The sequence below is a fragment of the Phoca vitulina genome, unplaced genomic scaffold, assembly GCF_004348235.1.
Source record: "Phoca vitulina isolate PV1807 unplaced genomic scaffold, GSC_HSeal_1.0 scaffold41, whole genome shotgun sequence".
NCBI lineage: Eukaryota > Metazoa > Chordata > Mammalia > Carnivora > Phocidae > Phoca > Phoca vitulina.
The window spans coordinates 2,002,092-2,024,567 of record NW_022589744.1 but is presented as its reverse complement, the minus strand read 5'-3'; the positions used below and the strand labels follow the sequence as shown (position 1 = coordinate 2,024,567).

The 22,476-nt window shown below is 35.4% G+C and overlaps 1 protein-coding gene across 13 annotated transcripts in view; it reads right to left on the bottom strand.

The window, feature by feature from the left end:
- TANC2 (tetratricopeptide repeat, ankyrin repeat and coiled-coil containing 2) overlaps nt 1-22,476 on the bottom strand; it is a 361,287-nt gene that overhangs the window by 164,505 nt on the left and 174,306 nt on the right. For 9 of the 13 annotated variants that reach the window (XM_032429352.1, XM_032429355.1, XM_032429356.1 and 6 more), the window contains one exon: nt 12,127-12,237. The exons of the other annotated variants lie outside the window; for them this stretch is intronic. In XM_032429352.1, the coding sequence (XP_032285243.1) occupies nt 12,127-12,237 (111 nt within the window). The remainder of the gene's footprint in view (nt 1-12,126; nt 12,238-22,476) is intronic. 13 annotated transcript variants of the gene reach the window in all.

Here is a 22,476-nt window from a genome sequence, read left to right as displayed (position 1 = left end):
AAAACATCATAATGCTGAACTTATCTCAATGATCTATGAAATACATTTGAGATCTGTGGCTGGATAAAGTAGACATTTTCCTCTCCAAGCTAATGGTAACAGGTCAAATGAGGCCAGATGGAGCTCAGGAGCAGAAAGGCAAGTTTTTCCAACAATTCAGTATCAAGGGTCATATAACCACAATAGGCAAAACTTGCAAAATTTTGATGCAAAATACAAATCTGAGATTTAGTTTCCAAGTCCAAATAAGAGACAACTTGCTCAAAGAGATAGGCCATGAATCAACTCTAAAAGCCTGTTTGAAAAGGGAACTTCTTTATATTTCAAGTAATCACCTGGCTAATAATACCATTTCAAATTCTTATTATATAGCTCCTAGAACTTAAGGAGACTGGTTTATTCAAAGAGGTACTGTTCTAAGACTGTTTTAGTGTACAGTCTGTTCCCATTTAGCTTCATGGAGAGCACAGAATGAAAAATTAAGATGGTCTTTTTATACACTTTAGAATGTGTATGCAATCTAAAAATATAAATGCTAGAATTTCCCCCGCTGCCCCCAAAGGAAATGGTGGTGGCAGGGATCTTTCAGTAACTGGAGACCTTCTAGCTGATGACAACTAATACAAACTGGACAAAATATACCTTAAAAATCTTTTTAAAGCATTAAAAACCTAACAAGATGGTGATAAATCAAAAGAACAGGAAGAAGATTAAAATCCAGAATGGAGATCTCGCCCACCAGCGATGGCCACTTTAACGAGGGGCATTTGTTAACAGGGAAGAAATGACTGCACAGCTGAGCTGTGCTTCTGTCTATCTCATAAGGTCAGGGGAACAAAATTGGAGTCTAGGATCTGCCAAGAGTGGGAATTCTAGTAACGTAACCCACACTTTGGGCTGAGACCCTTAACTGTACCCTGGGGGTAAAGATAAACCAGAAGTAAACCATGCCTTGCAATTCTGACTTATGTCATCTGATTAGCCTGGGAAACCACAAACTCTGAACTTGGATCAAACTGGTCCCAGGTGGCAGAAGCAAATACAAATCTTCTCTGGAGGAAAAAAAAAAATCATCATCCTATCTTCAGGTTATTTCTACAAATATTTTCAAATATTAAATCCAGCACACAAAAATAATTAGGGGTATGAAAAGACAAAAGAAATAGAAGAAATAATAAGCAAAAATAATAGTGGTAAAGGTGATGGGGTTACAGTACTATAGTTGATCTCTTAAGATAATTCTTAATATAATCCTGTAAAACTGTGGTAGAAAAGAGCTAGTGTCTATGGGATGATGATTGGTGGAGATGCAGGAAGGAGAGAGCGGTGGAAGAGCTACAAGAATGAGTCATCTGGGGGCGCCTGGGTGGCTCAGTCGTTAAGCGTCTGCCTTCGGCTCAGGTCATGATCCCAGGGTCCTGGGATCCAGCCCCACATCGGGCGCCCTGCTCAGCGGGAAGCCTGCTTCTCCCTCTCCCACTCCCCCTGCTTGTGTTCCTGCTCTCGCTGTCTCTCTCTCTGTCAAATAAATAAATAAAATCTATAAAAAAAAAAAAAAAAAAAAGAATGAGTCATCTGATGATCACAGCACTGGAGATGGGAAATATTTCCCTAACACCACGAGAGGTTATTGATTGAGGAAAGTTTCCTTAGTTCTTTTCTTTTCAAAGTAACTTCACATTTCAACTGTTCAATCATGAATATTTTCTCCTGGTACAGCTAACCACAGTAGCTAATAAAGGATCTAAATCAGGAACTCTTGATCTGAGGTCCTCTGCTACCTCCTCTTTTGGAAATCTGTGAATCCCCTGAAATCTTATGTTTTAATAGGGAGAGAATAAAGGAAATTTTCATTCTTCTATCCTCCAGTGCTTCTTTGTACCTCTAAAAAAAATAAGAACTCCCAGTAACCCAGAGCAGAGATTGCAAGCTCAAATACCTTCAGGATACAAGCAGTTTTAATATGCCTGTCATGGCTGGGTTAATGGTAGTAGGAAATGATAAAAATGAATATTGAACTGCAAAGTGTACAGACAGCAAGAGGGCATTCTAATCCTAATTTTTAAAAATGTGCTTACCAAACAGGTTTTTTATTAACTGTCTAGAAAAACCTGTCTATCATTTTAAAGGTAAATATAAGTTTGGAGGTTAAGATGGTAGTCTAAGATGTTTTCCATAGTTCTGAGAACTACCCCTCAATATGGTCCAGAGGACAGAAAAGTAGGGAAGAATGGTCCCTCGAGATAGATGGGAAACCTAGATCCATGTTAGGCTATCAATGACACAGGTCACTGTCAATTCTCAACTGAGGAAAAAATTGCCTAAGTTGGGGCAGGTACATAAAAAAATCTAAGGAATCTTTAATTATTAGGACCCCATCTCTTGAAAATGGAAGTGTCTGAATCTCTCCTACTTACCCTTCCTTCTCTTCGAAATTACTTTCTTCTTTAAATGAACTCACCTAGGGCCCAAGTTAAAGGATCAACTTTTAGGGAATCTCTCCAGTTACAGAGAGGTGTATTTAAGATGCCTTGTTTGGGGTATGGAATGGAAGTTAGAAATAATGCAAATTCGTCAGAATACTCTAGTCTTTCTTATTAACTTCGGTTTGTTCAGACTAGCTTTCAGATAAAACTATTTACATAAGGCAACAAACCTAAATGTTTCATTAATTTTTTTTTTTGAAACACCAGACAATATGCAAAATTTTGTATGTAGGCGCAATTTTCTGGAGAGATTGTCCATAAATTTTATCAGCAATCATTTTGCAATATATACATATATGAAATCATGCATATTGTAGACCTTAAGCTCACACAATGTTGTACATCAATTATATCTCATAAACGTCGGAAAATTTTTTTTACAAATATGCTCCCTAAAAAACAATAAGTAAATTTATCTAATCTTTAATAATCCTGTAGTCTTTTTACTAATAACTTAGACATAAATAAGTGGGCAAATAAGTCACCCACACATACAAACACATAGTTGTTCTCCCTTTTGCTATTTAGAAATTAAATTTTTAAAAGATTAGGGACTCTGCATTTTTTTTTTAAGTGGGGCCGACACAGGACCCGAACTCAACACCTGAAGATCAAGACCTGAGCTAAGATCAAGAGTCAGACACCCAACTGACGGAGCCACCCAGGTGTCCTGGGACTCTGCATATTTTTTAACTCATTAGTTTGGCACTTAGCTAAGAAAACAGGCTTTTAAAATGCTAATAATCTTCTATCACAATGCCCTACTTCTGATTCTCTCCCACTGAAGTAGGAATCACTGCAGAGACAGGATATATAGAAAGTACTCACTGCTGGCAACACTTAGAGTAGTGTTTCCTTGCCTATGTAATTGCCCCCAATGTACAAGAAGTAGTATGTGCACAATGATGTATGGTGATGACTATTTGGCTGGGATAAAAAGCAGTATTTGACAAGCTCAAGAACCTTAAATGCTTCACTGAAATCTCTAAGACTGATGATTCTCACTGAGTATTCCTTTGGGCTTTAAACTGAAGTTTCTAACGTCTGCTTTGAATAGACATACGTTTGAGATACAAATTATGGTAAAGAAGTGTTACTTCTGTAATGCAGTGTTCTCCATATTATTCCCCTATTGGCCTGGATTTCCTCATCCATAGCACAATTTATTCTAATGTGGAAAGCTAAGTAGGTATATACTGGTCACAGTGAGGAAAGTATTATCCTCAAAACTCACGTTTGTCTAAGTAACAAATTTACTCTCTGTTGACTTCCAAATCTGGGATTTATTCTAGAAACTGCCCACTAAAATAACATGATGAAATCACTCAGGCTTAAAGAGAAAAGCACCATTCTAAAAAGAATTATTTCACTGTACTGGACTGGGAAATACCTCCAGATAGTTATAGGAAAAATAGAAGGGGAGGGGCGCCTGGCTGGTTCAATCGGTGGAGCATGTGACTCTTGATCTCTGGGTTTTGAGTTCGAGCCCCAAACTGGGGGTAGAGATTACTTAAATAAATATATCTTTTAAAAGTGGTAGGGGAATTTTGAAAATAGATGGATAGGACAGCAGGAATTCTGGTGAACCAGTAGCTAAAACCTTTAAAGAACAAGTGGTATGACCTCAGAGTCTAGAGAAGCTTCAACAAGGAAGGGTAGTGATTGGTACATTTTTCTATTGGAATGCAAGGATGAGAAAGATATATGCTTCCAGACCATGGGATGGCACATATCAAATATGTAGAAAAAACAAGAAAAATTTGGTGCTTCATTTAAACAACTTTCCTCAAAATTCCAATTTACTCCCTTGAGTGTGGATCAGATGCAGTGACTTGCTTCTAACAAACAGAATATGGCAAAAACTGATAGGATCTCACTTTTCAAAAAAGTTTTATTTATTTAAGTAATCTCTACACCCCACATGGGGCTCAAATTCACAACCCCAAGATCAAGAGTCACATGCTCTTCCAACTGAACTAGCCAGGTGCCCCGTTACTTTTGAGATTATACTATAAAAGACCGTCACTTTCATTTTGCTCGCACTCACTTTGCCTCTTGCTTGCTTTCATGAAGCAAGCTGCCATGTTGTAAGGTGCCCTATGGAGAAATCCACATGGAAAGGAACTGAAGGTGGCCCCTGGCTAAAAAGCTAGTGAGGAACTAAGACCCTCAGTTCGACAACCCACAGGGAACCAAATCCTTCCAACAACTGTATACATAAACTTGAAAGAGGATCCCTCTGCAGTTGAGCCTTGAGATGATTATAGCCCAGGCTGTCAACTTGACTGCAGCTTATGCGCAACCCTGAGCCACAGAAAGAAGCTAAGCTGCATCCAAATTCCTTACCCACAGAAACTGTGAGATAATAAGTGCTGTTGTTTTAAGCTACTAAGTTTTATGGTACGTTTTATAGCAATAAATCACTAATACAGGATCTATTTTCAAGGGTACTCAGTGAAAATGAATAGAATTTAACCAACACTTCCCACAAGTCCTATAAGCGTAAACGTTATCTTGCATAACTTCTAGATAAGGAAAAACACAAACAGACAAGGAAGATTTTAAGTGACTTAGAAATAAAGGATGGCACTGGCGACATCATACAGAATTCATAAATCTCGAGTTTGCTGGGTGTCAAAATACAAGTCAAGAATACCCTTCTGTCACCTCCTTCCTCCCACAGAATTTTTCACGGACATTGGGCTGCAGGAACTTATATACAGTTTAGGAAAAGAGAAACATAAAACTACATTTATTTTCAGAAATAAATTTATAATAATATATACATGTGAGACACAAGTTATTAGTCATAACAACTGAGGTTCCAGATGCTGAGCTAAGTAAATTATGTATATTACCTTATTTAATCATCACAAACACCCTATGGAGTAGGCAATATTACTATCTTCATTTTACAAACGAGGAACAAGAGGATTAGAAAGATAAAGTAATAAAAGTTACACAGCTAATATGTGGCACAGCTAGAGTTGAATCCAAGCTTGTCTGATCCCTCAGCCTGAGTTATTTACCACTGTGAAAAACTGCCTCCATTAAAAAAATCAAAACCCAAACCCCACACAACTTAGCATCTATACATATACATAGATTGCTTATAAAAACAACCAATGACTACAGGTTACGGGTGTAATTTTATCCTCTGCAAAGCACTCTAAAAAGGATGATAGCCTTACCCACAGCATTCTTAAATAAAAGGCCTTAAAGGTTCTAAAACATTATAATAATTGTAGCTATGATTTATATAGCACTCTAGACTACATACAGAATTGTTTTGATCATTTTACATATTTTAATACATCTTTGCAGTGTTCCTATGGTGTAGGTAATATTATAATCTCCATTTTACAGATAAGGAAATTAATTTCTCATGGTTGTTATTTGCTCAAGGTCACACAAGTAGTGACAGAACTAATATTTGAACACCGGCACTCTGGCTCCGAGGTCTGTAGTCTACACTAGTGCATTTTACTCTAAATCAGTGCATTTTACTGCCTCAAAAACCATAAGTTAAAATGTTTTTCAGTTAATGGAAAAACTGTTCTTTTTGATATCTAATTTATGGATCTAGGCACCACATTCATAGGTCAAGTCTTTAGAATTTGTGATGCAAAACATCTTGAGAAAAGTTAATCCAAAAGTTTGTGGGATGAGACTATCTTTTAAATAATGATAAGATGTAAATCAGGAAAACAACTAAAAATGATCAAAATGAAACATTTTATTCAACAAAGCATCTGTGCACTGAAATAACTTTCTAACATGTTAAGAACTTACTAGTGGATAAGGAAGTGTGGGCAAGAAAAGCTATTCATATTCATATTCTAGTTCTTTGGCATGCTTATTTTCATAACCAGTAACCAGGCACACAGGCAGTGTCTCTCATACTTAAAATACACCGAAATATGTTCAGTTTATCTCTCTGCTTCTGAGCTCTCCTTTCTATGCTGACTTTCACATTGTGATTACAGCAGCACTGTCTTTCAGTTATTCCCTTCATTCCATTTACAAGTCTGTCCACCATCCACATATATATAAAATATACATTTATATATATATATTTGTTCTAATAGCTATACCATTAACAGCTTCTGTTTCATTTCAATCTTTACAACAGTATTTCTTTTCTCCTTTATTGGAGGTGGGTAAAGTATGTGTCACAGACTGCTTAGGAAGCCTGTTACAGAAAGCAGCACACACGCATGTGGGCACCTGGGTGGCTCAGGTGGTGAAGCGTCTACCTTCAGCTCAGGTTATGATCCCAGGGTCCTGGGATCGAGTCCTGCACTGGGCTCCCGGCTCAGCAGGAAGCCTGATTCTCCCTCTGCCCCTCCCCACCTTGTGCTCACTCTCTCTTGCAAAAATAAATAAATAAAATCTAAAAAAAGAAAGAAGCATACATGTACATTACAGAATCATGTTTGTATATAATAAGGAGTTTAGAGCACCCCTAAAGCTCAGCAATTTAAGTCAGGTTAAAAACCCTGCTTTACACTTACTGTGTTTACAACATGGTAGACATAGGGAATACAAACACAACATAGCAGATGTGAATTACAAGAAAAGGCTCCTGGTATTTACATGCCAATCAAAAAATCATACAGAGGGTTTTAAAATATAATCTTAAGTATAAAATTCATTGCAAAACAAATGAAGCATACCTAACTAACAAAGATAACATTTGATAATGTTTTCAGAAAGAAAAATGGAAAGAAAAACATGAGAAAACAAATCATCCTTTTCTTTTAAATAGAATGACCACAACTATATAGGAGTTGGGAAAAGAGGTTCAAGGAATTACTCACTTTTTATAAAACACTGATCTACAGTAGCTTGTACTTGTCCAACAGAATGTACAATGCTGATAAAAAATCCAGAGGAAAAATCTTTTATGAATTTAAAATATATATAAATATGAGTATGTACCAAATAACTATCATAAAACTCTCCCATTCTTGAGTTTCAAATACATCCTAATCTTGTCACCTTAAATAACACTGTCCTTTGAAGGACAGTGCCATTTTTAAAGAGATTTAAAAGATCTATTATAAAAAGATTAATCTCAAATTTCTCTGAAAATATTCGGTGTGGATAAAAGCCTGTCTATTTTTAGAACACCAGTCTGGACTTTGGCCCTTAACCTTGCACATGTAGTCAAAAGTCCTATAAAACTGCTGAGTTGGCCTGCCATTTGTGTCAAGATTCATTTCTTGACGAAGTTGAAATGATGTGTTATTGTGTTATTACAATATCCAATAAAAAAACCCCTAAGAAACAAAGGTATAAATAAAGAGTATCACCATCGTTTAGTGGCATTTGATTAAAAATTTAAAAATTTCAGTACAAGGTCATTGTAGAAATTTTAGAAAATGAACAAAGTGTAATGATGATGATGAACAACAACAGGAAAGGTGTTCTTATGTTTATTTTCCCGAAGTAAGCATTTGGCATATATGTTATTTTACTTAATCTTAACAACCCTATGAGACAAACCTATCATAAAAGACCTATTTTTATCAAAGGTTACAAAGAATTCAAGGTTATGAAAGTTAACACACAGTTACAACTAATAGGTGACAATCAGAAATTAAACCCAGATCTAACTCTAGAACTTGAGCTCTCCTTCACTAATGTATGCTGCCCAAGAAAGAAAATTAAAACCACCTGTAATCCTACCAACCAGCTACAACCACTGCTAACATGAGCATTATCTCACCAATCCCACTCTCTCCTGACTTCCCAACCAATCCCAATTCTCTCTCTCATTAGGCAACCAATGTTTTCCCTATGAATATATATATTTATATATCTATACAAACACTTATTTAATATGTTAAATTACAGAAATAACATCATGGTATATACCATGTTGCTGTGACAGGAAACAGGCAAAGAGACATTAAATCACATGTTTAGGATCACATGACTAGTAGGGGGGAAATCAGAACTGAAACACAAGATACATTTAACTAAAAATTGCCCTAGGGGAACCTGGGTGGCTCAGTCAGTTAAGCGTCCCACTCTTGATTTTGCCTGCCTCGGGTCATGATCTCAGGGTTGTGAGACTGAGCCTCGAGTTGGGCTCCACGGTAGGCATGGAACCTGCTTAAGATTCTCCCTCTCCATCTGCCCCTCCCCTCCCCGCTCCCTCTCTAAAATAAATAAATAATAAATAAATAAAATAAAAATGACCCTAAATCTTTACATCTTCCCCCATCTCTGATTATTTAGAAAACACTTTAACACCCTGCAATATACTTTGGGATTATCACAAGAGTAACAAAATTAGCTAACATTTATAAGCATTTACTATGAATCAAGCTTTCTGCTAAGTGCTTTATATTTATTAATCTGATTTAAGATTACTGTTCCTATTTTTACAGATGAGGAAACTGAAACTCAGAAAGGTTAAGTGACTTGCCTAAAACCACACAGCTAATAAATAATGCCATAAGCAGGAAAGTTAGAGTGTAGGATGAATCAATCAGTTCTCTTACCTTGGGAATTGCTTTTATTGAAATCACTGATATCAGTTGGGTATCCTAAAAATAGATTACAGCCCAGTCTCATACGTAAAAACTGAATTTTCTGCTTTTTAATTTAAGGGTAGTTAAAGGGTGTTTATGGAATTTAAACAGTACCAGAATTATGGGCAATCTATTCCTGGATTACATAATGTCCACTTCAAGAGTTCAACAATAAATTCTGCTTGTGACCCATACAAATCACTTAAATTCTCTAGGTCTTAATTTCCCTACTGTAAGACAATTATCAAACACAATTCACTTAACATCCCCTACGCTCTAGTAGGTCAGTTACGTAAAATCAGCAATCATGTCCCATGGTTTTAAGCACAGAACCAAACCATACTGTTCACTTGTGTTTTTCTCATATTTTCCGCATACAAGTCTGATTTGAGGAATGATAAAATGTAAGTTAGGTATTTTAGAATCTAATGCTATGTAGACTGAATCCCTTAATTTATTAGACAAATATTCTGGATCAACAGCTATATCTCAGCATAGCTTTCTCTAGACTTTGCAGACCAAGTATCAATGACTTGCTCTGGTTTGATCCACAATTTCCTTTTATATGTAGGACAATATTGAAAACTAGACATAGGTACACAAATACCAGGAACAAAAGGACCAACCAAAAAAAGACATGTCCATTTCTTAGACACAAAAGCTTTATTCTTCCAACCTAAAGTACAGGCATCAAAAGGTTTAAGTTCCTCAGAAGTCAAGAGCAGAATGACTTTCCGGAATTGTTCACTGGACCGCTTGTAAGCAGCCTGGAGCAGTCCTGTAACCCAGCTGTTCCTCAAAGTGTAGAACCTCAACCAGCAGCTTCAGCGCCACCTGGGAACTCGTCAGAAAAGCAAATTCTCAACCTAACCCAGGTTTACAGAATCAGAAATTCTGAGGTGGGCCCAGCAATCTGCATTTAAACAAGTCTTCCTGGTAATTCTGAAGCATGCCAAAATCTGAAAGCCACTGCTCCAGCCTTTGGTTTATGACTGTTGTCTCTGTGAGATATACATACTATTTTCCTAAATTTGCATGTGATAATGAATAAAGCAGGTGGACAAGAAGAGAAACAGCTTTAACTGAGTTACTATATAAGTATACAATAAAACACGATCACTGTTCTGTTAGTATATCCTATGTAAGAGACATTCAAAAGGAACGGATTATTTGTTCGCTTTGTGAGTACACTGAATTCATCTGTTCATTGTTAAGTTTTGGTACTATGTAGAAGATAACAGCTTCAACCTTCAGGTCACTAATCTTATCTCAGTAGAAACCTATTTTCGGAGAGTTTAATAACTTCATTATAAAAGAGTATAGAACACTAAGAAGTTTCTGTGCATTAAATCTGTTCAGATAAGAAAAGGAAAGACTGAGGAGCGTGGCAATTAACATTCTGGCAACATGTTTTAGTTTTTTCCTGGCTTTCTGAAAGTTTCAACTGAGGTTTAGTTTGGTTCAATTCCAATTCAGCAAAGATTCATATTTGTGGGAAATATACATAAAAAATAACACGGATAAGATTTTTCATAGGGATTCAGCACTGGCATTCCAACAAAAAGCAGCTACCTTGCTTCTTGACAACAACAATGGCTAGATTAGATTAAACATGTCAGATGGACAATCAGGAAGTGAAAGATTAGTCTCCCTGACAGTCATTCTGACTTGCAAATCTGGAAAAGAAAAGGCCTCCAACAGAGTTTCTTTCCCAAAACTCAATGCAGGAATAGGGAATTAGTGCATTTATTTGTTTTACTTTATTATACTAAAATTCCCATGAAGAAATGCAAAGCACACTATTCCATTGCCCAAGAAGTGTGATAGTACCTCAAAACATGAAAAAGATTCTTCTAACCATGTGCTATGGTACCATTTAAAGAGCTATTTTGTTCCTCTCAGACACAGAAAAGTTGGTTCCTAATACATAACTGTGATTGATTTAAAAATAGTCATCTCCTAATGATGTAATGTATGGTGATTAACATAACATAATAAAATAAAAAATAAATAAAAATAGTCATCTCCGACAGTGGGTGAAACCTGGGATTCTGCATCCTGAAAGTAAAATCCCCAAGGTCTTTCAATATTTAAAACTGACCCATACAATCAATGTCTCTGATTAGGTTTGGTCCAGGTTTTCGCCTATTATCTTTTTTCCCCCTTAAACATGTCTTATTTGGCTTCAGAGCTACATTATCCTGACATTTCAGATTAGAGTTATTGACACCTTCCCTAGAACTAAAAATCATTTTATTCTGCTGACAGAATGCTATAAATTTGTAAAGTGGTTTCATTCTGTGGTTTAACATCAATTTTAATGAGCAGGAATAAACAAAAGGCCTAAAACCAAGTCTTCTAAGGCCTTCTACGAAAGCTCTGATCTGTATACTCAACTAGATCTTTGAACATTTCTGACACAGCTCTATAGGACTCACTGTAGAGTGAGTGTAAAGGATGTTGCCAGGCAACTCATCTCAGTTTGCAAGAATCTAAGCACTGATAATGACTCTGTCTCAGCTTGGCTCCCACAGGAGAAGGGTTTTAGTGAACTGCCACATGTGCTCATAGGCCATTCATGAGAAGAGGTATTTCTAAAAGTGAATGTCCAGGAGCCCAAACTGGGAACCTATAAGGTTTCTTTTCTAATTTAAGTTTAATGTTTCCAACATCACAACTATTTTCTGAATAGAAATCCAATGGGAGTCAGAAAAAGTAGGTCATACGTAAAGGGCTAGTGTTGAATGAACATTTTTATTCGTATCTTTAATATTCTTGTTTGCACATGACCAAAGCTATATTTCTTCAAGTATCTCAAATCACAAAAATCACCCTAAAAACTATTTACCTACCAAAATTATTTTAATTCTTTTGAAAATTATCCTTGAAATGGTTTTCAATACTTACTCATTATTACATCAATAGTAAAAAAGGATATTCAGTAAAAACTATGTTCTAATAAGGAAATTACGCAATCCGTTGCAAAAGGGGTTACAGATATGTTTTTATGAAAAGTATACATGCAAAACACTGCTCTGCTGGATGGGTCAGATCCAAACCTCCCTCTGTCAAAGCAGACACTTTGCATGCATGCTTACCAGGGCAGTACGCATCCACGTCCAGTTTCTGAGCTGAAGCGAGGGTTGGTGAGCCAAGCTCGGATTCTGGAATTCGTGGGCTCTCAACAAACTTTGCCTTCCTCAGAGGGGCTAAGGACAAAAAAAGAGACAGAGAGAGAGGGAGAGGGAAAAAGGTGAGAGAGAAAGACAGGGAGAGAGAGAGAAGAAAACAGAAAGGAAAGAAGAAAGAAAAAGGAAAGAGAAACAGGGAAGGAGAAGGGAAAGAGAGAAACATAGAGGGGTCATGAGTAAGGGGAACAGCAGGCAACAGATGGAAGCACTTAAATGAACGACACACTCTGTCAGACTCAGATCAGGTTACCCTATTTTTTTGTGCCAGAAAAAAAAATGAACTACATTCTTCATAGAGGAGATGGGTCTTGTTAAAAAGTCACTGCAAACTGGAAAAGCTAAAATCTAATATTCAAAACTATGAGCCTAAGTTGCAATTGTCTATCACCTTTAGCTACTTTCTTTCTTTAGAAAGCAAAGAGCTATTTTGTCTTCCTTTGCCATTAAATAAAGGTATGAACTGAGGAAAGTACAGGGCTGAGTTTTAAAATTCTGTTTATAACAACTGTAACCAAAGGTTTTCTTTATCCAGAAATAACTGCTATGACACTCGGTTGTGATAAATACCATAACTAGGATTAATCTACCTAGCTTAAAAGGAAATCAATCACCTGACAGCTGAGTTTATTAAGGTAAGAAGTCAAAACTGCTAGTGGTCTAAGATGTTAGCTAGGCCATGCCAGTCTGACATTGGATGCTAAAGGTAAAGAGAGGTGATTTAGTTGCACATGTACTCAGGAGTTCTACGGATTAGTAATATTCCATGACATGGAATCCATTCATTCTTGTAAGGAATGAAATAAAAAGTATAATTCACGAATTTAAAGTTCTATTTATCGAAGGCTTGTATGAGTTCTATTTATTGATTTTTAGGGGGAAGAATTAAAGAACACTACTAATATACATTTAAGTAATCAGTTTAATACATTAAAAATTAAAATTATGAAGATTACTTTGGCACTCTCAAATTGAGTTTCATAAAATAAATTACAACAGGGTGAAAGTGCTTAGCATAACACTGGTTCAAAAGTATCATTTGAATCTGAAATTGAGTTGTATGCATTATATATTTGTGTCATAACTATAGGTGTCCAAGACATGGGAGTGCTTAAGATCACATTACTTTTTTCAAAAGTTTCTGCATGTTCTTCAAAATCCTCATCCATTACTGATCCACAGGGGATTCTAAGTTATTCCTAAAAGACCCTGTAAAAAGTAATATAAAACTTTGTCATTATAATGGCCAGAATTCTCTATTTTCTCTGGAGGATAAAAATAATAAAGTATTAAAAAAGAAAAGAAGTACTTTTGAAATGTGCGAATACTCAAAGCCTACAGGCAACTAAATCACATTTTAAATCTTAAAATATGTATGTATATTTTAAGTGTATGTTAAAAAACAAAATAAATCCTGTTACTGTCTCCATAGCAACAAGAGTTAAGGGTGCTAACAGTATGGTTCTCCGCCAAAAGTAAGCTTTGAAATAGCAGAACTCTCACCTCTGCTAAAACTGTAATAACTGAGACTATTTTTAAAAGTCACTATCACAAAGATCTCAAGTGATTTATATGCAGATCTGCAGGCTACTAATAGCCAATATTAGAGGCTCTTTCATTATAATCTCACCAACCAATTAAAAAATAATGAAACATTTTATTTATCCAGTATTGCTCTGTATAGAAGAAATGATTATAATTTAATTCTTAAAGCTATTAAGTCCTTAACTAGAATTTTATTATTTTTTTTTTATCATGGCAGCAGAATAACTATTTTACCTGCTGAGTTCTGACAAAGACAGCACTGGTCCCTGGTCAAGGGATTCCATATATCTAAAAATCTTAATAACAATTTTTATAGTGAAAATAGTAGGCTAGTAGACAGAAATCAGCAACTTAGGGTAGATATGTAAGGAAGAAACTGAAGGATGGCAGGAGAAACTGAGGGGGGTGGATATGAGGAATGTATAAGGATTATGAGATGGAGTCAAGGGCATAAATCAGGATCCCAGAGATTTGTAAATTCGATGCCATGCAGATTTCTTGATTTTCCCTTCTCAGGAATTCCAACTGCGGTTATCTTTACAGCTCATGGTGGACATTTGATTTTTTTTTCTACCTTCATCTCTACCTTCATTCATGGGATACTGTACATGTCTAATAATGACTTTAAATTATCTTTTAAGGTAGATTATAATGTTGCTCTCATACAAATTACAGAAAACTAGTGCTGTCTGTAAGTCCAAACACACAGGAGGTACAATCACAGCTATGACAGGTTGTCCAATAGTCTTAATACTGTTCGATGGAGAACACAAAAGGTCAGTTTGAAAGATAGGACATGATATTTTGCTTGGAAGCCTAGAATTTTAATAGACTTCATAGTAAAAAATGGTAAAGATGATTCAGCTGGGTACAAGAATTCTGTGTCGAAAGGGTTTACCAGACCATTTTTTAGAAAGTGGTTGAAATGAGATGGGTAGGAGGATTCTAACACCAAGCCAGATTATTTTACTGTGACATAACATGATAGTATAGTAGTGAGGGGTTGGACAGCAGAGGAATTAAAGTCTGGGCTCTGAAACCAGAAAGCTTAAGTTAGATTCCATCTCTTCCACTTTTTCCTAGCTGAGAACGTTTCTCTAAGTTTCTGATCAGTTATTTGGACTTAATAACTTAAGTACCCATACCATGGGGGGGATTGCAAGGTTACACTAATTCAAATAAAATGCTCAGAACAGTACCTAGCACATAATAAGTCCTCCATAAATGCTAGCTGTTTTTTATTACTGTTTTTTGGTGTTGTCCTTATCACTACCATCACAGATGCAGCATGATTTGTAAAGTCTGAATTGTGTGTGTATGTTGGAAGGAAGAAAACAAAGACATCGAAGATGTCATGGGAGAATGACAAGAAAGGAGGTATCACCAATTATTTTTCTTTTAATTGAGAAGGAAATAATGTTGAAGAAAACATGTTGTAACTTAGAATGTGTTAGATTACCCAAATCAAAATGGTCTAGGTTAGACAATGAGAAATATGTGGGTCAAGAAAGAAAATTAAATAGTGTGATTTAGACCACCGGTTCTCAAAATGTGGTCCTGGACCAGCAGCACAGCATTATCCGGGAATTTGTTAAAAATTGAAATGATCGGACTCCACCTCAGATCAGCTGAATCATAAACTGTGGAGCCCAGCAATCTTTGTGATTCTATGCATGCTAAAGTTTGTGAATATTGGGTTAGAGAAAGGTATCTATAAATACCTCATCATAGCAGATAAGGAAGGGGACTTTGCTAAGAAAAAAGTTGTTATAAAATATAAATCAAGGCCTCATCTCTAGCAGTATTAATGTATATGGTCAAAGTTAAGATTTTTTTTCCAGTCACTCTTTTAGCAATATAACTGTTGCGTTTCTTTCTTTTTTTTTTTTAAAGAGTCCTAATTATAAGTATCCATCATTTGGGGCCTATTTTGAAGAGAGATCAGTATTTTCTGTACTCACGAATTCTTCCAAGATCACTTGGAGAGGAGACAGAGGGGTGGGAAATAAGAGCAATCAGATATATCACACAGCAATGTGAATGGTGAATGAGAAAATCTGCCCGTGTTGGTGACTTTGTAAACTGGAATGTTGTAGATAATGTTGAAGCACACCTAATCCAAGCAAGTATCAAGGGCGCTAAAATAAGGGTTTTAAATAACTACTAAGGTATCTGTCTTTGATAAAGGTTTCAGAGCAGATGGGAATTTTTAGGAGGGAACTGGCATGGGACTCAAGATAATTATTGGAGACAGGTATGAGGGCAGGTCAAACCAAAGCAAGGATCAGAAAATGAGAACTGAAGGATTCATTTAAGATGAGAACAACATAAAGTACCAAGAAACTCTCCACAAAGTTGGCTTTATGATAAAGAGCATATTCAGTAAGATTAACCTAAGACAAGTTAATTGTCAAACATGAAAGGAGGACAAAATGATTTTAGCTATAGGTGAGAATAAGAAATATAAGGCATCCATCCAAGTCAGAGTGGAATAAGTATAATTATCTCTGTTTGCAGACAACATTCCGTAAATATAGAAAACCTTAAATAAAAGTGAAGATTCTACAATAAAACAGTTAAACCGAGCAAAGTTGCAAGATATAAAATCAATACACAAAAGGATACTAACGATGAGCTATCCCAGAATGAAATTAAGAAAACAATTCAATTTAAAATAGCAATAAAAAGGATACTTAGGAATAAACTTAATCAAGGAGGCTAAAGACTTGTCACTGAAAAACTACAAACTGTTGCTGAAATTAAAGACACAAATAAATGGAAAGACATCCCTTGTTCACCGATTCAGAGACTTAATATTGTCAAAATGGCAATACTTGCCAAAGTGATCTATAGATTCAATGCAATCCTAATAAAAATCCCGATGACATTTTTTGCAGAAATAGAAAAATCCATCCTAAAATTCATACAGAATCTCAAGGAACCCTGAATGGCCAAGCCAATCATAAAAAGAACAAGGTAGGAAGTCTTACACTTCATGATTTCAAAACTTACCATAAAGCTTCCTATAAAGTAATCAAAACAGTGTGGGATGTGTCATAAAGACAGACATATAGACCAACTGAACAGAGATTCCAGAAATAAACCCCATGGTTGAATGATTTTACAAAGGTACCGAGACCATTTTATGGGGAAAGAACAATCTTTTCAATAAATGGTGTTGGAGAAACTGGATATCTACATGCAAAAGGATGAATTTGGATCCATATTTTACACCATATACAAAAATTAACTCAAAATGGATCAAAGACCTAAATGTAAGAATTAAAATTCTAAAACTCTTAGAGGAAAACACAGTAGAAAAACATAGGAACTGGAGAACTATTAAGGAAGTTGGAGAAAAACAGTGGAAATTTTATCTGGAAAGAGAAAACTATATTTTAAAAAGTTTTTAACAGAGCTTTCATAGGCAGAATCTTTTTTTTTTTTTTTTTTAAGATTTTATTTATTTATTTGACATAGAGAGACAATGAGAGCGGGAACACAAGCAGGAGGAGTGGGAAAGGGAGAAGCAGGCTTCCCGCTGAGCAGGGAGCCTGATGTGGGGGCTCGATCCCAGGACCCTGGGATCATGACCTGAGCGGAAGGCAGACGCTTAACAACTGAGCCACCCAGGCACCCCTCATAGGCAGAAACTTATATGAATATTCATAACATTTTAGCTCCTAAACACTTATTAGAAAATAAACCTTTGGGTACCATGAATTTCCTGGAGTGGGAGAGTAGGGGAGAAGGGTAGGAGAGATATTTGTGACATTCTTTATTTCCTCCTTCTTAACCCCCAGTCTATGGTGGTTAAAATCTGGAAATAGGAGGGAATACCATCCTTCTAACCTATCCAAACTCCTAATTAATTACTGCTCCTGATCATGCTTAAATGACGTAAGCAACACCTTGAAGGAAGGGGAATGCCAAGGAGCTTTTACTGTTTGGTTATGCACTTTCCCCAAAACAGAGGAATCAAAAACAACAAAGTAAAAAAAAAAAAAAAAAAAGGGAGAGAGAAAGAAAAACCAATTGAATTTGACAACTTGGCATAGACTAGATGTAAGTGAAAAGCAGATGAAGAAAAAGAACTATAATTCACACAGTTCCTTGTTTTTTTGGTTTTTTTTTGCAAGGAGAAAGTATCTATCTAAAGAAAAAACAAACAAAAACCTCCAGATACAATGCAGAGAGAGGAAATCAGAACTTGACATGACAATCTTTATCAAATAAAGACTAATCTACTGTAGAAATAGTTTGACTCTTTATAATGAAAAATAAAACCTCACTGATCTAAAACCAACTACAAAATTAATACATAGCTGCAGAGTATTTTCCAGTTCTCTTTTCTTCTGATTACCTATGAAAGTATAATAAATGAAATATATGTTTTATACACTTTTCTTTTTCCTGCAACTTCCTCAATTACCATGCACTATCCTCCCCACTACCCTTTAGTCTCCCCACTCTCTGACTCTACTTTGCAAATAAAAATTGTTCCATGTTGTTTTACATCCATATTATGCCGTGAAGTATCAAATAATTGGAACACATTTATTTTAAATCTGAATAAAGATATATTATGTAGTTAGAGATACAATGCACATATTCTTGACAACAAACATAACAGACACCTGATTTCTCTGAAAGCTGTGCAAATATAAGTGAAATACAAAACGTGTGCAGTGTGGCAAAGTAAACTTTGTTTACCAATTCAAATATTGGTTAGTGTATGGCCTCTAGTTATCCATGACAGGCTCATATATGAACCTTCTTTATCTCCACTGATTACAGTGAACAGCCTTAGAAGGAGGAAAAAGGAATTCATTTTATTTGAATAAAAAAACCACCTTACATAGTTTTACCATTTCCAAGAATAACAGCAACTATATCCATTAAAAAAAAACAAGAAAGAAGGAAAGAAAGCTAGTTAATCATCATCAACTTATGGCATTATGGTTCCAGTAAAAGGAAGGGGTTCCCTGGAGCATCACGCAAAGACTACAGAAGCTATCCAAATGTGGGGAAAATATTCTGACTGTTAAAACTTTAGTAATTTGGAAGTCAAAGTAAGTTTTTTTTAAAGAAACTACTACATAAAGACTTTAACACTAACTTCCTAATGATGAAAACAAAACAAAAAACTCTGAAGTAACAACATCCAAATAACTGAAATGCCATTAAGAATTTTAAATTTGTACATAATCCAATAAAGGATAGAACTACTCAGTTTCAGTGACGCAGCAAACTGCTACCCGGAAATAACAAAAAGAAATGGAATTTGAGAAGGTACATTAGTGTATTTACTTATTCACAACTAACAACTTCAAGAATAACGGGTTATCACAAATATATTCATAAAGTTGTCTACTGACTACAGAGGTTGTGATATTGGGGCTAAATGGTTTACTTGTACTTTCTTACTCAGAAGTTCTAGTTGTGAGGTGAAAGTTTATATATAGACAACATATTACTAAAAAGTCTATATATAGAGTTTTTTTTTTTTTTTAAAGATTTTATTTATTTATTTGAGAGAGAGAATGAGATAGAGAGAGCATGAGAGGGGGGAGGGTCAGAGGGAGAAGCAGACTCCCCGCTGAGCAGGGAGCCCGATGCGGGACTCGATCCCAGGACTCCAGGATCATGACCTGAGCCGAAGGCAGTTGCTTAACCAACTGAGCCACCCAGGCGCCCGAGTTTTATATAATTATGAATCTACTTTCTATGTAAACAAAAACAGAGCCATCAGGATACATATTAGGGATTCTCATAATCATTTGGCAGTATTAAGATACATCATTTACACAAACTGTAAATTTAATGCTAAATGAAATTTTCACATATAAAGAGTGATACTTTTAAAATGAGAACTGTTTTGTTAGAAAACTGAATACAACTATTTGTAAACCAACCATAAAATGTATGAGAGAGCTCTTTCATTCAATTCAGTAAAACGTTACTGTGTTCTACCATGTGCAGAGCTCAGTATTAGATGCTCCATGGGATTCAAACATGATTAAAACACTTTCTGGCCTGAAAGAACTCAATGATGGAGATAAGAGAGAGTAAGAACAGTCATGATATAAAGCAGAGAAAGCTAAGTGCCACAAAAAGGTATGAAACAGGGGCCACAGGGCTTAAAGAAGAGAAAAAATGTACTTCAGAATGCCTCCCAACTCAGTACAAAGTTTAATAAATGTTCATTAATTTTCTATTTAAAATCAAAAGTACAAGGTTATTTCTAAAAGCTAATTTTGAGAGAATTACTAAGTCTTTCTAATTTACCTTTTTAAAAAGTTTCAAAGAAGAGTTTTATGGATATAACAGTTAAAAAGCTACTAGGGAAATAGCTCATGTTTCTAAAAAGGTGAAAAAGAGCAAACTAAAATTAAAATCAAGCAGAAAAAGGAAAGAAGGATTACAGCAGAAAGCAATAAAATAGTAAATAAAAACAGAATTGTACTGAAATCAGAATTCTTTGAAAAGATGAACAAAATTGAAAACACCTTAAACTAGATTGATCAAGAAAAACAGCAAAGACACAAATTATTAAAATTAGGAATGAAAGAGGGGACATCACTATCAACTCTACAGAAATGAAAAGGATTATAAGGGAAGGTTATGAACAACTTTATGCCAACAAATTAGACAGCTTAGATGAAATAAATTCCTGGAAAGCCACAAATGATTAAAACTGACTCATTAAGAAATAGAAAATCTGAATAGATAAATAAAACGTAAGGAAACTGAATTAACATCTTCTATAAAGAAAAGCCGTGTCCCAGGTGGCATCACTAGTGAATTATACCAACTATTTAAAGAAGAAATAGAACTCCTTTATAAACTCTATCAGGAAATTAGGGAAGAAGGTGGGACAGGAGCAAGTGACCTAGAAAAACAGATTACTTTGGGTACATGTGACTACAGATTTTATATCAATGGTCTATAATAAATAGATAATATTTATTTGATTTATGAATTTATTCTTAATTTTATTAAGTATCACTCTTTGTTTTAAAAATTACTAAACACACCATTGTAAATTTTATCAAATAAAAAACATTACATTTATTGATGACAGTTTTCTTAAAGAGCAAAAAATGATAAATTTGCCCTGATCTTATTTGGTAACTCAAAGCAAAATGAAGTATAAGAAAATTTTTATGAAAGAGCATTTCGACTGCAGAGAAATATGCTTAAACTTTGTTTTAGAAAATCAGTGGGAACAGGTAATTCTGTTTGGGACTTGCATAGTCTTTTTTGTTAGTGAAACTAACTTCTTGCTAGAGCCAGATTCTAACGCTAGGTACATAGCTCTAAAAACAAATATCTTACTCTCAAAAAAGCTATGCTACAACCAATAAAATAATAGCTAACTTTTTTTTTTTTTTTAGAGAGAGAGCATGCACATGAGTGGGGGTAGGGGCAGAAGGAGAGGGAGAAAGAATCTCAAGCCAACTGATTACAGAGCCAACCTGGGGCTTAATCTCACCACCTGGGCCAAAATCAAGAGTCAGACGCTTAACCGACTGAGCCACCCAGGTGCCCTGTTTACATGTGTATAACAGTTTATTTTACACTTTTATTTACATTTCATAATTTTTCTTTGAGGAACACATTAACCTTGTTGCAGATGGGAAAACAGAATCACAAGATCTCTTACCCAAGATCACAGTATATAAAACCATATCCAGGTCTTTCGATTTAGAATATTATATTATTTCATCAACAATATTGTTCTTCAAGGTATGGAACTCATTTTAGCAAGAGATGGTTTTAAATGATCTATAAAACTGGCAGTAAATAGCACTGAATTACATAGTATGGTGGGCTGCACTAATGCCTACCAACATCCTAGTCTCTGTTCCTTTCTAGACATAAGGGTGACTACAGCTGCCAGCTCCCATGAAGTTTAGGAAGGACTATGTGACTGGTTCTGGCTTATGAAATGAGAACACAGGTGTCATAGGCTCTGCATGATTTTATAGTCTGTCTCCTCCTCTGACAGGAAAATCAAAGAAGTCTCATGTTGAGATGGTACAGATACAAGATTGAAACAGCCTGAATTGCTGTGCGACTGTATAAAGAACAGCTGTCCTGGACAGTTGCCCAGGCTTGCTGGGTAAACTGGAAATAGACCTTCATTGTGTTAAACCACTGCGATTTGTAAGGTGGTTGTTATGACGCATTGTCTAGCTTATTCTGACTAATGAAATGGCTACAATGTTATTCCTTTTTCAATTATGTTTCCATCTTTCAGAATAGGTACAGAAGAAAATTTTAATGTGCTAATACTAGCTAATCCACCTTTTTAAAAAAAGAGGGAAAAGATTTTAATGTCAGTGCCATTTGAAGGTAAAGTATTTAGCTAGAATTAACATTCTGGATAATTGTACAGTTACAGTGTGTGGTACTGACTTCCCAGTTTGACTAGTAATATATAATTTCTTTTAAAGTAAATTTATTTAAATAAAAGCATGAAATTCAAAGAAAATATTAGGTTAAAAAAGTACAGTTAGAAGCAGGAATGGCAAAAATCATGAAGGAACTATGCCAATGAAGGAAATTTGAGAAACATGCACTGTAGTAAACTATATCTCAACTGGGTAACTTAATTTGATTTTCTATTTTCTGTCCGTTCCACGTTGAGATGGGAGCAAAATATTTAGGCAACTGCATGAGGAGGAGAAAGTATTTGATTTCAGGGAAGTG